We start from the raw sequence: 15,124 nt of genomic DNA on the forward strand, positions 1-15,124 counted from the left end.
ACGGCTTTGACCTATACTGGAGACAGGCTTCAGGCACACAGAGCTATACAACCAGGGAAATGACCACTTTCTAAAAGTGCCATTTCTAAAATAGTAATGTTAAATCCAGCTTTACTTTTAAAGAGGATTTGACATTACTGTTCCATAGTTATTGAAACATGATACAGCCACTTCTTTCTAATCGGTAATTGCAGCTTAAAAGTGTATAAAGGAATTCCCAATGCTAACCTATGATAGGGGTAGGCCTCACATTAGTGAAAAATGAATTTAGGTGTATTTTACTACCAGGATATGCAAAACTTAAAAGTGCCTAGCCTACCTTTTACTTACACAGCACCCTGCCCTGTGGGCTACCTAGGGCCTACCTTAGGTGTGACCTATGAGTAGAAAAAAGGGAGTTTAAGGCATGGCAAAGGGTTTTAGATGCAAAGTTGAAATGGCAGCAAAACTGCACACACAGGCACTACAATGGCAGGTCTGAGACATGTTTTAAGGGACACTTGTGTGGGTGGCACAATCAGTGCTGCAGGATCACTAGAAGCATTTAAGTTCCAGGACCTGGGCACAGGCAGTGCACTCTACTAGCGACTTACAGATAAATTAAATATCCTAATCGGGGAGAGAGCACATGCAGTTTAGCATGGGTCAGCAGTGGTAAAGTGTTCAGAGTGCTAAAGCCAACAAAATGAATTCAGCAAAAAGAGGAGGAGGAAGGCGAAAAGGTTTGGGTGACTCTTCAAAGAGGGCCATTTTCCTACACATGCTTTTCTGGTGCTTTCTCAAAAATGTCCCTGTGATAAGAACCACCTCACATGCTTTTTGTGGGTTAAATTCTACTAGGAAATGATCATGCTTTCAATGTTTTTACTTGTGCCTGACAGTCAGTCTGTTGTGCCCATTTCCATTGTTCCCTGTTAAGACATTCATCTGACCCCCGATCCTGGGAAAATAAAGTCCCATAGTCTTATGTGTCTCAATTCTACAACACTGTTGTAACCTCAGAAAATGATGGTAGGTTCCTTGTCACGCATTCTGCAACATACACACATTTCACATATTGGCAGAAGCTAATATTTCACATGCAGGAATATTGCCAGTTTGGCTTCTCTTTCTTTTCAAAACGACAGTGGAGAATATTAATTTCTCTCAGCCTCTAATTTCCAAGATTGGATTCGGAACGCTGCTGATCAGGTGGCCCCTGAGAAGCTGATGCGACCCAACAGAATATCTCCGTCGGCGGTATGGTACACCGAAGAGCTCAGGCTCCACCGACAACATTGTAGGAACTTAGAAAGGCGTTGGAGGAAATTTTACTGCCCCATAGCCAAGCAATCCTACAAAGATGCCCTGACAATATACAAAAAGGCTATTACCACCCGAAAAACTACCTTTTTCTCGGCTCAAATAGAGAATGCCAGGAACTCTGCCAGAGAACTGTTCTCAGTGGTCACCACCCTGTCCACCCCCTCTTCGGGTCCCGGGGTTGAACCCTCTCAGTCTCTCTGCAATGCTCTGTCCAGTTTTTTCATCACTAAGGTGGCAGACATCTACTCATCCTTTGCAGGGGATGTAGGGACAAGATCCAGAATCTGTAGTGGGGAAGAATTCGTCACTGACCATGATCCCTTCTCCTCCTTTGCCCCCATTACGCAAGATCAAATTAGCAGACTCGTTTCTACTATCAAGTCTGGCTCCCCCCTGGACCCTTGTCCCCCCTCAGTGATGGCCAACCTAAGTGAGGTGATCTCTCACCCACTTATGGAAATTTGTATCACCGCATTTCAAACTGGTCATTATCCAGCCCCGTGGAAGAAGGCAGTGATTAAACCTCTTCTGAAAAAAACCTCCCTGGATCCCACAGCTATGGCCAGTTATAGACCTATTGCGTGTCTCCCCTTTCCCGCCAAAATATGCGAAGCTCTGATGAACAAACAACTCTCAGAGTTCGTCGATACTCACCAACTTCTCGACGAAACGCAGTTTGGCTTTAGGAAATGGCATGGGACCGAGACCGCTTTAATAAAGGCCTCAGATGAGATCAGAGCCATTATGGACCAGGGAGGTGTGGCCGTCCTGATTCTTTTGGACCTGTCCGCAGCCTTTGACACGGTCGACCATGCTATTCTGGTCGACCGTGTCACAGCCCTGGGGATAAACGGTATGGCTAGAGATCTTATTTCATCCTTTCTGGCCAACCGTACCCAAACAGTGAAGTTGGGTAATTTCTACTCTCCTGTCTCTGCACTCCCATGTGGAGTCCCACAGGGTTCCTCGCTAAGACCTACGCTATTTAATATCTATGTAGCGGACTTAGCGAGGGTAATAAAGGCCCATGGGCTGCGACTTACATCCTACGCAGACAACACCCAACTGGTTTTGGCGATCCATAAGGACGGCCCAGTGGTGGCAGCTAATTTCCAAAGGGCCATGCTTGCTGTCAGTACCTGGATGTCCTCCAATTGTCTAAGGCTTAACTCGGATAAAACCGAGATTATGACTTTTGGTAAACTCTCCCCGGAATGGTCCTCCATCTGGTGGCCCAACCAGCTGGGCTCCCCACCTGTCCCAGTTGAAAAGGCTAGAAACCTGGGAGTTATTTTTGACAGCAAGCTGTCATTTAACCTTCATGTCAACAAGGTTGTCATCTGCGTTTTTTATTTTGAAAAAAATTAGGAAACTGCTGCCTTACCTCCCTACCTCAGCTGGGAAGACTCTGGTTTCTACCCTAGTGTTTTCCAAAATTGACTACGGGAATGCCCTCTTTCTTAACTCTCAGAAATTCTTTTTATCCAAGTTGCAGTCCATACAGAATGCGGCTGCTAGAATCCTTCTTGACATCCCCCGCCGCCAGCCCACTTCTCCCGCCATTCGTCATCTGCTTTGGCTAAGGGTAGAGGGCCGCATTAAATTCAAGGCCCTCTGCATTGCTTATAAGGCAGTGCATGGCGTCGGACCTAAGTTTCTGACTGAAGCATTTCAGCTGTACACCCCTAAAAGGCAGCCGAGATCTGCCAACACCTGCCTCCTGCCGGTACCTCGCACGAGAACAGCAACCTGGGGAGACAGACGTTTCCTGGTTGCTGCGCCCAAGCTATGGAACCTGTTGCCACTCATGATTAAAACTGCTCCCAATTTGATGAGCTTTCGCAGGCTCCTAAAGACATGGTTGTTCAACCAGTAAGCTTGCTGCTCGGTCCCTCTGGCCTCCACATGCGCCGAGACACCTTCGGGTAATTGTATGCGCAATAAAAATATCGAAAATAAAATAAATAAATAAATAATCCCATACAAACCAGGCCTCTCTAATTGAGAGCAAAAAAATACAGATTTGTGTCTAAAAAGGTTCTCCGTTTCCTCTTCTAGTGTCTGTACAATAAATAAGTTGACATCCTCAAACTGTTCAGTTGAAACCTAAAATTAAAAGGACCGGGTTTAGGCATATTTTCCCACTTCCTGGCTCCTCTTACCCACCCCTCTTTCATGGACTTCACATCCTCTGTAATTTGTCATCACCCTCCCCCTGAACAAAAGTAAGGAGAGAACCTATTGCACTTAAAACACGGAGGACCAGGTTTCAGAGCCACTATCCCTTTCCTGGTTCATCCACCATGCTTTGACCTTGAGTAGACACTTTATATAACATGCTCCCCGCTAGATGCACGTCTTAGCACTAGCAGCTGCGCAAATTACACAGCTGTGCTACCTTCTGCTAGCAAATCCAAGTGCCTGGCCTCTAACAGCCAGAGCACTTCATGAACACACTCCTCCTCCATCTTGAAACCAGCTTAGGACAAGCTAATAATAAGGTTGAAACGAGCGCATATAGAATACTTTCAGAAATCTTACGCTTGCTAACCTACGATTTGAAACTTGTCACTAGGCTACAGATGGCTTCCACTGTGTACACCTACATCAAAATTGTAGATGGCAGCCCAAAATGGTGAACTATATATCCCTTGGGCCACATCCCAGATGTAGCCAATGAATAGCACTAAGTCAACTAGATTGTGCCTTACATTCCCAAAATACCCCATAGGTACAGACCTCCCTTCGGTCTGCTGTCCCCTAAAGCCAGCTTTCCCACAATATGTGTACCAGGGAAGAGCTGTCCAAATCATGTAAGCAAATAAGCCAAAAACCTGTTTTTGTAAGGGGGTAAATATGCATCAAGCAGGTTGTCCCCTATTCTGTGGTACAAATGTCGGAAATAAGTACAAATTGTGCACCCTCGTTCAGTGGCGGTGTTACATGCTATGTAGGTGTGTAACATGCTTTGTGATGTATTATTGAACACTCTGTTGTATATAGTTCTGTTGTGATTTACTGTTTCTTACCTGTTAGATCAATTGCTTCTTCTTAATAGGTGAAATACGAGCCCCCTGCACTCCGGGGTACCCCACCCTTTAATGGATGCTCAGTCCGCCCAAGCCCTATGAATTTCTTGGAGATTCTCAGTTTAGCAGGGTTGTCTTAAATTGCATTATTCCAGTGTTATAGACTAGGTATTTATTTGAGTGGGCACTTGTATAAGAAACGTCATGTAAATCAAAATGATAAACACATTTTCAGTAAAGTCGTGTTTGAATGCTAATATAGGCTTTGCTTCTGCAATCACTGTTGATCAATGGCCTTTAACCTCATCAAACCGTTCTGATTGGATGATGTTTTCTCCTGCAGAGAAGGAAACCTTTCTGGACCCCTTTGTGCTGCGGGATCTGTTGCCGGCCTCCCTTGGGAGTTATTACCGCTATACTGGCTCCCTGACAACCCCTCCATGCAGCCAGATTGTGGAATGGATTGTGTTTAACAGACCGGTGCCCATTTCTTACCAGCAGGTAGGTAGAAGCTGTGTTTAACTGCCTCCCCGCTGATGAAGGGCTGCTGCAAAGTGCGTCCATTTTATGTGTTGCACGGTTCTGTTGTTGACGAGAAAGGGATGTGAGGATGATTTTATGTTATGCATTTTTAGAATAAGAGCTGTCAAGGCTTGAGGCGATAATGAAACCTGAGGCTTGCTTCCCTCCTAGGGAATTACCCAGCACTGGCTTATTAAGGCGAAATTAAGTTGCCTTAAATTGGAGTCTGGTTCTCAGCAGAATTTTAATTTGATAAAGCAGCATCTCCGTATTTATATATATTTTTTTAAGTTTTCCCACCCTTCAGTAAGGTTTATTTTGCGGATCTATGCCAGTGGGTACACTTGAGCATTTGTGATTTCAAATTGAATGTAGCAGTAATGCTGTCTTCATAATGGAATAGGATTTTTTTAATGGGAAATATGTCCATGTAGAAGGTCATTCTTTGCCTTCCTGGAAACTCTTGCATTCTCTTCCTCAAGTTAGGTACACACACTTGGACACATCACTAATCATGAAGCCCAGTTAATATGAGACTCTACATTCACTTGGCTTTTAGGGTCACTGTGTAGAGTGCAATATCATGAACAAACAGTGCTGCCGCACAACAACGTAGATTTCCATTCTAACTGCGTAGAGTAGAAATACGTTGACATATTAGCTGGATTAATGACTTATTGGCTAAAATAGAACTTAAACATGTATTGACCCTTAAGTTGTTGCAAATCCTTTGTCCTGACCATATTATTGAGGCAATGGGCTTGATTAACTCTTATTAATGAACCAGTGTGACTGACTCCTTGAAATGTTCTAGTAAATCCGATATTAGTGATGAGTAATCGTTTTAAAAAATGTCTATAGATATGACATCCCCCATGCACAATGGTGCAAATGTCTTCATTTGCCTCTATAATAAATACATAGAGCACTTGTAAGTCATTGCACTTCATGTTACATCTTCACATCCCATGTCAGTTTTTACATCTTTCTATTCATGAATTTGTTTACCTACATATTTATTAGTATATAATAATGAAAAGCAATGGAAGGGAAGCTTAATGTAATCACCGAGTTAACTGGAGAAACCTTCAGCATCCCATAGAGCTCCATAGTGTCATTGAAAACCTCCTGAAGAGTCCAAGATATCTGTAAAATGTAGACTGTTCTAATGCTCACAAACCCTCAAGGGCTAAAACGTAAATCAATGGCGTGCTGCGCCGATTAAGGAGTTTTCGTGGACAATTTGCCAGTCTCTTGATTGTATCCAACTGCTTTAGTGGCGCTGGAAATTTTTCCAGCTCCCTCTCATGGTATAGGACATGCATTATTTCCAGCCCGTCCAGCACCATGATTTTTATTTGAATTGCTGAATCAGCCCCACATGAAGGACTTTTCTTTACTCATGTGCGTCTGCAGGAGGAATAAGCAAATAGCAGGGGTGGCTCCCCACTAGGACAGAGGAGCGTCGCCCCACTGCTTTCTCGCAGGGCGAGAAAGCCAAAACATAAAATGGTAATAACTTTTGGGTATTACCGTTTTGTTTCTTTCTGCATTACTTGTGGGTGGAGCTGGCAGGGCCGGATCGGTTTCCCACTCCTGAATGCACATGACTGGCTAGGTCAGCCCTCTCGGGCCACCCAAACCAGTCATGTACACTCTCCACGTCTCCATACAGGCTGCATTGCAGCCTACATGGAGAACATGCCATCCCCTACAGCCCCTGGCTGGGCAGCATCCCAACCAATCACAACGCTCCACCTGGAGTGTTGTGATTGGCTTAGGGGAGGGAGGCTGCCTGCTACCTGCTGCCTGCTTCCTTTTCCTGCTTGAGGCAGGAGAGCAGGAGCAGTGAAAACGCGGGATCTGGGCCGGCAGTAAGGTTATTTAAAAAAATATATATTATATTGACCCCCCCCTTTACCCCTAATAGACCCTGCGCCTGACCCACCCCCCACCCTCGAGCCATGCCGGACGTTACTGGCAAATAGACTTTATAATTTGGTTTAATTGAGCCTTCTGTTGTGGAATGCTGTTCAACAAGGAATCCACAGTTTTGGAGAGAATTAAAATTTATCAATGGTACGAGAAAAAACATTTCATAATTTGTTATGGAATGACCAAATGGTTCGATAATTTTTCATTATAAGCATACCCTTTTTATATCGTGCCTGTAAGGCAGAGCTGTAACGAACCACAAGGGCGTTGCTCAGTCGTTCCTGCCCCCTTCCGCCAAGGTAGAAGTGAGTTCAATTAAGGGTATAATAGATGAGGACGATCATCACAACAGTAATGCTGATTTGCAAACTATTGTTCTGATACAGGAACAGTTATTTTTGTTTTGAGTATTTATATACAATTGATTGCAAACGAATTACCTTCATTTTACTAGGGCAAACATGCCAGTCAGTGAAATTATTTTATAAGCTTCATTTTCTGTGATGCTATATATTATGTTCAGTAGATTGAACAATACATTACATTTTGTTTTTCTTAAACTATATTCAGAACATGGCATATTTTTAAATGATCACACAAAACTTTTTTTCAAATTCTTACTTCTGTTTAAGAAATTGTATTACTTTTGGGAAATTAACTGCTTGAGGTGGATATCTGTGGGTGCCAGCTACGCATTATAATGGCAAGTCTTTACAATGGCTCTCGGAGAATCCTGTAAGGCTATCATTATGGTGATAATTCCAGGTCATGTTACAAAATGGCAAAAGAAAGTTTGTACAGTTAATTTTAATAGTTCTATAATATGTAATGACTTTTAGTTGGAAGAGCGATTAAGCAAAATAGTGAAGAATGTGAAAGATTGTTATATTATTCCATCATCGTTATGTTTCATAATTATGCTTTGTGACATGCAAGGGCATGGAAGCCCTCAGGTACCCTGTAATGCTAGGTTCTATTAGTGACCTAAGGCATGACATTATCTTGTAAAATGTAAAGCCTGAAGTGTTCCATTATGCTTATAATTAAGTCGTTATTTAATAATTGACTCTTAACTGCGCAGCCATTAGAAAATATTATATTTCAACATAAATCTATTCATCATTGCAAAGACAAAATGTGTTTAATCCTAGAATATTTAGTGTTCAAAACCTGTGGGAAAACTTTCTCAATTAGTCTGTAATTTGCTGAGATCAAATATTGTAAAAGGATTAAAGTTGTTATAAATAAAATAAAAATGTTCCCTCCCAATTCACTAACTTTCCTATCCTGCCAAACGAAAAGTGATCCGTCTTCAGGTGTGAATTTGATATTGATAATTTTTGTTATTCTCGTTTAAATTGGCTAATTTTATATACCTGTCATGATTCGGATCCTGTTGATGCACTTCTGCCTTCTCTTAACTGCAAACAGTTGTAATGTTATTCTCTAATCACATTGATTTCAGGCCCTGGATCCTCTGTGTGCCTTCTCATGTGCATGCCCCAATTATCTGATCTTCCTCTGCACTTTTAAACTTTAGAAAATAAGCAGTGCCTCTTATTGACGCTAATAATACTTTCCTATAGTTATTTCTATAGTCCATATTAATTCCAGACTGCTTAATTTGTAAAATATTAAGTGCTCACATTTTTTAAGGAGACCACACCCACACACCCCTGGCTCACCTACTAACTCCACTGACTCCACCCACTTCCTCTGGTGGATCCACCCACCCACACCCAGAATTAGTATTGCTGAACGTGCCCTAACCAGAGTTAGACCAAAAGCTACAGATTGAAATGTCCGGAAATGAGCCATGTGCATCGCCATAAGGATGCACTACAGGGCAGTCTATAGCCTGAACTGTGCACCTGTGGCTGAGGGTCAGTCACTAGCCACATGTCATCGAAGCACATAGTCCAAGCTGTGGTACAGCAAGATCCTGAGGAGGTGCCCGTCACCCACAGGGGTGTAAGTCTGAAAACACCACACATCCACCCAGAGAGGTGGAAGACTGAGCACCACAAACCCATGACATCTCACCTCCACATCTCTGGCCCACAGGAAGCCCATGAAGGCCCCATTAGCTCCTGTATACACAGGCTGTCAGGATCTGACTTGCAGGACCCCGGCAGGTGTTCGGCAGTGGGTAGAGAGCCATGCGAAGGACAAAGCTCCTGTCTGGAGACAGTGCTGCAGCGAGCGGACTCGGGTAAACTCTTAAATTAAAGCCCTGCTGTTCCTTTCTGATAATGCTTATTCTGGAATGTCACTTATTCAAACCTGACTGCCCCACCCCTTCTCCCAAGCTGCAACCAGACCTGACCCTCCAAAACAGAAGCATCAATCAATGCAATGCACTTGCAGGAACGCAGGCTCACACTCGCAATATCCGATCACAACGTAATGTCTCTCAACCGCTTGACCCTAAATACAGCAGCAGGCTTTGCCCAACTACAGAGAACAAGACTTAATTAATTGGGATATTATATATAATTATACAATCTATGATTTTTAGGTGAGCCACACCAATAATTCATAGACAAAAGTTGCAGTTGAGCTCTTTTTGCAATTGCTGTTCATATTTAATTTCCTGCTTAATAAGGTCCTCTAGGTTGTTTATCGCCTCACAATGTCCGGTTTTGTTTAGCATTACTCCATATGGACATAAACACATTCCAGTCTCCTCTAACCATTCCAAGCTTCAAGTCGGGTAAACTGTGAGAAAAAGTGGTGATAAATGTTCAAGGCAACAGCAAAACTACCCTCTCCCTTCCAGCCTCCAGAGAAATTTCCAAGTTAAGCAGCTACAAATTACTTCAAACAGAAACCGTGCTAATTCATCCCTTTGCCGAACGATGAAGTGGCCAGGCAGCCAGAAGATAACTGTGGGTGCACTTGTGTAAATTACGTGAAAAGGGCACAAAGTGTGTGCGAAAAATGTGTGTGCGAGAGTGATTTTTTTTATTGTGCCAAAACACAAATAATATAGCGTGCATAGTTTACTTTCTGTCGTTTTAATTAGTTTCAAGTTCAAAAGAACAATTTTTCAATGTGAAATTACCCCTTGTTTTTAGAAAAAGTCAATCTAATTTTAACTCCATCAGTCGCCAAGAGCCATGGAGACTGGAGGTTCTCCAAGCAGCTTGCCTGAAGAGTGTAGTATTCATTTGATGTTGCCTTGTGTTGGGGGTAAGCAGTGCAGATGAAAACTGCCACATGAAACGTGGCACAGTCCAAGCCTGTGAGATGAATGCCCAACTTTAAAATATCTGTGAGTGTTTACACACAAGGCCTGTCTGATAATCATTCAACTGCGTGATTTACATCTAAGGTTACTACAAGAATGGAGATGCTAGAGCCAGTGGTCCCACAGTGTACCAATTTGCGCTAGAAACACCAACCTAGATAACCTGCAGGAACTTCTGTCTATACACGTGTCACTAGGTTCTGCCTAAAACTTGGACTGCAGCGGCAGACAAGTGCTGTAACCTGCCCTTTATCATTTGCATATTCTGCAAAAAGAAGAGGTCAGGTGTGGCAGAGGAAAGGGCCTATTGAGTCACGAGGTGCTGAGCTTGAAAAAGCATAGTTGACAGTTAACTTATACATTTATTTGCTGCAAAGAAATTGGTGAAGAGGACACACAATAGTAAATCTGTTCAGATTAATTAATAGCGACTTGTTGTAGTATTATCCACTACTCTCTTACCTGTGACCTGCAGTCTCCTTGGCACTGGCTCCATTAGATCACTGGCAAATAATGTGTTTTGGTGGGCCCCCATCCCAGGCCAAGAGCATCAGCATGCAATGCAAATGACAAGTCAAAAGGAAAAATGTATGGCCTGCTTCTGCTGGGTTTTCTTTTCAGTGCATGCGAGTTGTTAACAGAAAGCAGCTACGCACTTTTTTATTACTTCGACGATGTCGTATTAAGGTTATTGCTGAGACTGGAACTTTCCAGGACCCAATCTGCCTTACCCACAGTACACCCATCAGCCCGCCCTCAACTGTAATAATTAACCAATGCGAAAGAAAATGCTCGATGAAAGGCAGGCGTGCGCTACTGACATCACTAACGCGATGCAGTCATCGTGCCTGGACCTGGGTGGGCCATCCTGCAGGAATGAGGACGACACAGGACAGATGAGTACATTTCTTTTTAATATATTTTGGGCTCATCTCACTGGGGAGAAAAATTCAGTAGCCCCGGCCGAGTTAAAAAAGTGCCCGTGCTTAGCACCTGAAAGCTCCTGCACAAATTAAGCACTGGATGTATCTGCCATATTCAATCATGTACACAAAAGAAATTGTCGATGCCGATTTTTTTGTTGTTTTGTTTGTGTTTATGTTTAAAAAGCAATAAAAAGATATATTAAAAAAACACTGCTAACATGAATTTCCTCACTCTAATGTGCAGACATCGTTGAAAAAGGCATTTTGTTGTGTCAGTAGAGTAAAGAAACTCAATCATTGAATGGAACCAGGACTCATTGTGAACAGCTTTTTTTCTGAATTATAATTAGTCTTCATGTAAAAAAATATATATGAGTGATAAAACATAGTAGACTACTAAGGGTTGTCTATTAACATGTTACCTTTTGGTCTGTTAGCGTTTTACTGTTGAATGGCAGTAAGCTAATTTTGAAAGGGCAATAGATTTCCATTTATATTTGTGAAAGATAATATCATTTGTTTTCCATTTCACTTAACTTATTTGAAATGTAGTCAAATTAAATTAAGCTGTATCTAGTGCAGATTATAGTGTCATGTGCTGAACTTAACTACTTCTCAGCATATCTGATCAATGAAATCGCCATGGGTTTCTGTGCTGTGATATATCTATTTTCAGTGTCATACATCTTTATTTCCTAATGCTTTTGCACCTTCTTGGAAGAATGAGTCCTTAAAAGTAATGTGCCAGCAGTGTGCGATGAGGTAATTCGTCATAGTTGATTCATCCTTGATGTACAGAGATAAGGCTTCACCACTACCTAAAAGCTTAATGGTCACACAGCTGTTTTTTCCCAAAAATATGACCATGTCAGTAACTTCACCCAAGATTTGAAAATAGTTTTGTTTTTTTTAATTGGAAAAAATTTAACAGCACCATCAATCTCCTCTCTAAATACATAATTCATATTACTAATTCATACAAATTATTCCTAAAGCAACTTAATAGATTCCCCTAAAACATCACACCACTAATAATTCATGTAAATGTTTCTTCATTCCTAAGATTTCCCAATATGTCTCAATGGCCATGACACAACCTGTAATATTGCGTATGCTGTTGATGTGCTTAGTTATTTAGAATCCTGAATGTTTATGGAGAAGTGTGTACCAATTACTGACTCCCCTAAGCCGAGCAATGAAAAAAACTTGCCCTATTTTCTGTACCGTGACGTTCGGTTCTACCGAATTGACTGAACAAATGTTTAATTTTAGTATAACAAAAAAAAAATAATGGACACAAAGGTCTATGTTCACGGGTAAGTACTTGCCAAGAAATAAAACCCTTATTATGAAAACAAATCACCTAATGTACGTAATCCCATATTTTCCCAGTGTGCTAGTATGGAGCGCCTAAAGCTCAGACCTAAAACAACAAGCCCAAGCTTCATCTAAGGGTGACAATATGGGATCTGATATGCTTGCCAAATACAGATGGTACAATCTATTATTTGAGGCATCTTATAGCGTGTACATTTCAGTTGTCTTGGGATTGTAAAAAAAGAAGCTGGATCTATTTTTGTTGTTTTTAACATAATATGTAGATAATAATGATCTCCAACAGTTATGTTTTTTGAGGCTGAGGTCTGCCAACTTTTAAGTGTGGCCTGATAGTAAGCTCTTAGGGAGAGCAGGGCTAACTCTCCTTCCTCCTGAGGTATTGTAAGTGTTGACAGCTTTAACCCTGGGTCGATTGAGTTCCATATAAAAGACTAGATTTCGCCTTATAGTGCTCCAAAAAAAACCTTTGTTAGCTTAATTGGGGCATGTGAAAAGGTAAACAAAAACGGTAATAAATTAATTTTTATAAGTGATATGCGGCCAATGATTGTTAACTGAAGTTTATTCCAGCAATTGAGCAATGCAAAAACTTTAATAAGGGGACATAATTTAGTGCATATAAATCATTATAATTTGCGGTAATCTTAATCCTGAGATAACTAATCGGTCGTGTGGCTAAAAAAGATGATTGCATAACGAGTGGTAGTATCTTTGGCAAGCTATTAAAAATTAAAGCTTCAGATTTTGCTTGATTGATTTTATAGCCCCTGTGGCTGTGGGCTCAGAAATCTTATTAAAGGGACGTTGAACATTATCTTTGTCGGTCGGCTGAGGCGACCGATGCGGCTCAGAGCACCATGAGTTAGTGAGGCTCCACTAAACCCTCGTAACTAGCCCCCACCCCCCCCACTCTCTGGAAAAAAAATGAAGGGGGGGTAGGAAAAATGTCATCTTGTTACTGGGTGCATTACAGGAGCTACTCACTGGGAGATTAGACATCTGGGCGGCAACGGGAGAAATCGCTGCGGGGCAGCGGGAGCTGCTCTCTGCATGTCGTAACCTGCAAGTCACGCTGGATTTCTCCAATCTAGAGGGGGCAATGAAGCCAAAGATGCCCCCCCCCCCAACCCAAGGCTGGCCAGAATGGGGACACTAGCTGCTACAGCATTGGGAAGCCCAGGGAAGCCCCGGAGAGGACTCTGGTGATGCCTCTGCCACAGGAGGACGATCTGCTGCAGAACAAGTCACCAGAGCCGGATGATGTCGGCAAGTTGCAACCCAGAACTGTGGTAAGAGTGCCCTGGAAGCAAAAGGGAAGGGCGGTGCTATGCACCAGCAGCGTCAACTCTGTCCTTCAGTGGCAGATTTTTTTAAAAGAACCAAGGAGCAGGCTGGGCCATAGTATTTTGTCTTTTTTTTCACAATATGCAAGAACTGGACACCAAGTCCTGAAGTGGCAGGTGCAAGATAGTTTTCTCTTGTTGCCACCAAATTCAATCCAATGGAGGGGAGGGGCTTTATTGAATTTTTGTATTCGCTGATATGCATGGATCAAACCATTGAATCCTCCTCAGTTACAAAAATCAAGATATACAAAAGTAGGCACAACTTGTCAACCCTTTTATCTACTGAGTAGATTTACACAAAACAACAAAAAGCACAATTTCTGAGAAAAGATCTACAACCATGACAAGTTTAGTTGTATTCGTTTTGATAGAAGATGCAAGCAAAACATTCTATTGGATCTAAAATGTTATCATGTTTCTCTCCCCTGCCCACCCCGCCTTTACCTTTCCTTACTCTTTCAAGAAAATTGGCATGCCATCCTAAGATGATCATACTAAGTGATTGCCAAATTTGGTGCAGACCTGTCCATGTTGTCAAGTTGTACGAAAGTTAAACATTTATTTGGTCATTTGAACGGTCATCAGTCATATTTTTGACATGTCATAAGTGATGACATATGAGGTCATTAGAAGCACATGATGGTGGTGCAAGTTAAAGTAAGTTAACTAAACAATAACTGGTGAATTTCCATATTTTTTAATTTTTTAATCATTAGTTCTTGTCTCATTTCAGCACCTAACTATAACATCACTTTAATCTTGTATCTTTCCAGTGAATTGTCCTACCATGTGTAACTATAACATCACTTCAATGCAACGCTGCAGGTGGTGGCCTCCCCTTGAGGGGCGGGGTTTGGGTGCAGGAGCACAGACTAGTCCCTCTGGCCAGACCCTGTTGCACATGGGTCCAGATTAGATTCTGCATACTGTCACTGTTTTCAATCTGTCACTGCACATTTAAGGGTGTGGAAGGCTTCAATTCTAAATAATTAATCCACCTACACACAACTTGATGCCATCACATTTGAAAGTGTGATGAGGCTACAGCGGAGTCTGATTGTGCCACCTGCTAGTGCACAGGAGCAGTTGTTGAAAGGCTTCCTGTTCTGTCTGGTGCCTGGTGGAATTCAAAAGGTGACGAATGTGCGGTTAGATTAGAGTGTCCACCAGAAAGAGCATTTTCGAAGGAAAGAAGCATGTGGATCCTACTTTCTCCTCTATATCCAGTTTCCCCAATCTTGTCTTATGACAAGATTTTACCTCTTACACTGCGGGAGTCCCTGTAAGCAAACAGGCTTTGGAGGTCACAAAGCATGCCTCTTTTTGTGGATCTGGCCAACACAACCTTTCAACAGAGTATCACATCTTCTGAGAACGCAGCACAAATTCTTCTCTTAATATAAAAGATCCTAAGCAGTTTTTTAAAGGAAACTTGGAATCCTTCATTTGGTTTAATTTGTTCTGAAAAGCATT

The 15,124-nt window shown here is 42.1% G+C and overlaps 1 protein-coding gene across 6 annotated transcripts in view; it reads left to right on the plus strand.

Moving 5' to 3' along the window:
- Positions 1-15,124, plus strand: part of PTPRG (protein tyrosine phosphatase receptor type G) — a 1,220,925-nt gene that overhangs the window by 653,698 nt on the left and 552,103 nt on the right. For all 6 annotated transcript variants that reach the window (XM_078661520.1, XM_078661521.1, XM_078661522.1 and 3 more), the window contains exon 7: positions 4,678-4,835. In XM_078661520.1, coding sequence (XP_078517646.1) covers positions 4,678-4,835 — 158 coding nt within the window. The remainder of the gene's footprint in view (positions 1-4,677; positions 4,836-15,124) is intronic.

This window comes from Lissotriton helveticus, chromosome 9, assembly GCF_964261635.1.
Source record: "Lissotriton helveticus chromosome 9, aLisHel1.1, whole genome shotgun sequence".
NCBI classification, from domain to species: domain Eukaryota; kingdom Metazoa; phylum Chordata; class Amphibia; order Caudata; family Salamandridae; genus Lissotriton; species Lissotriton helveticus.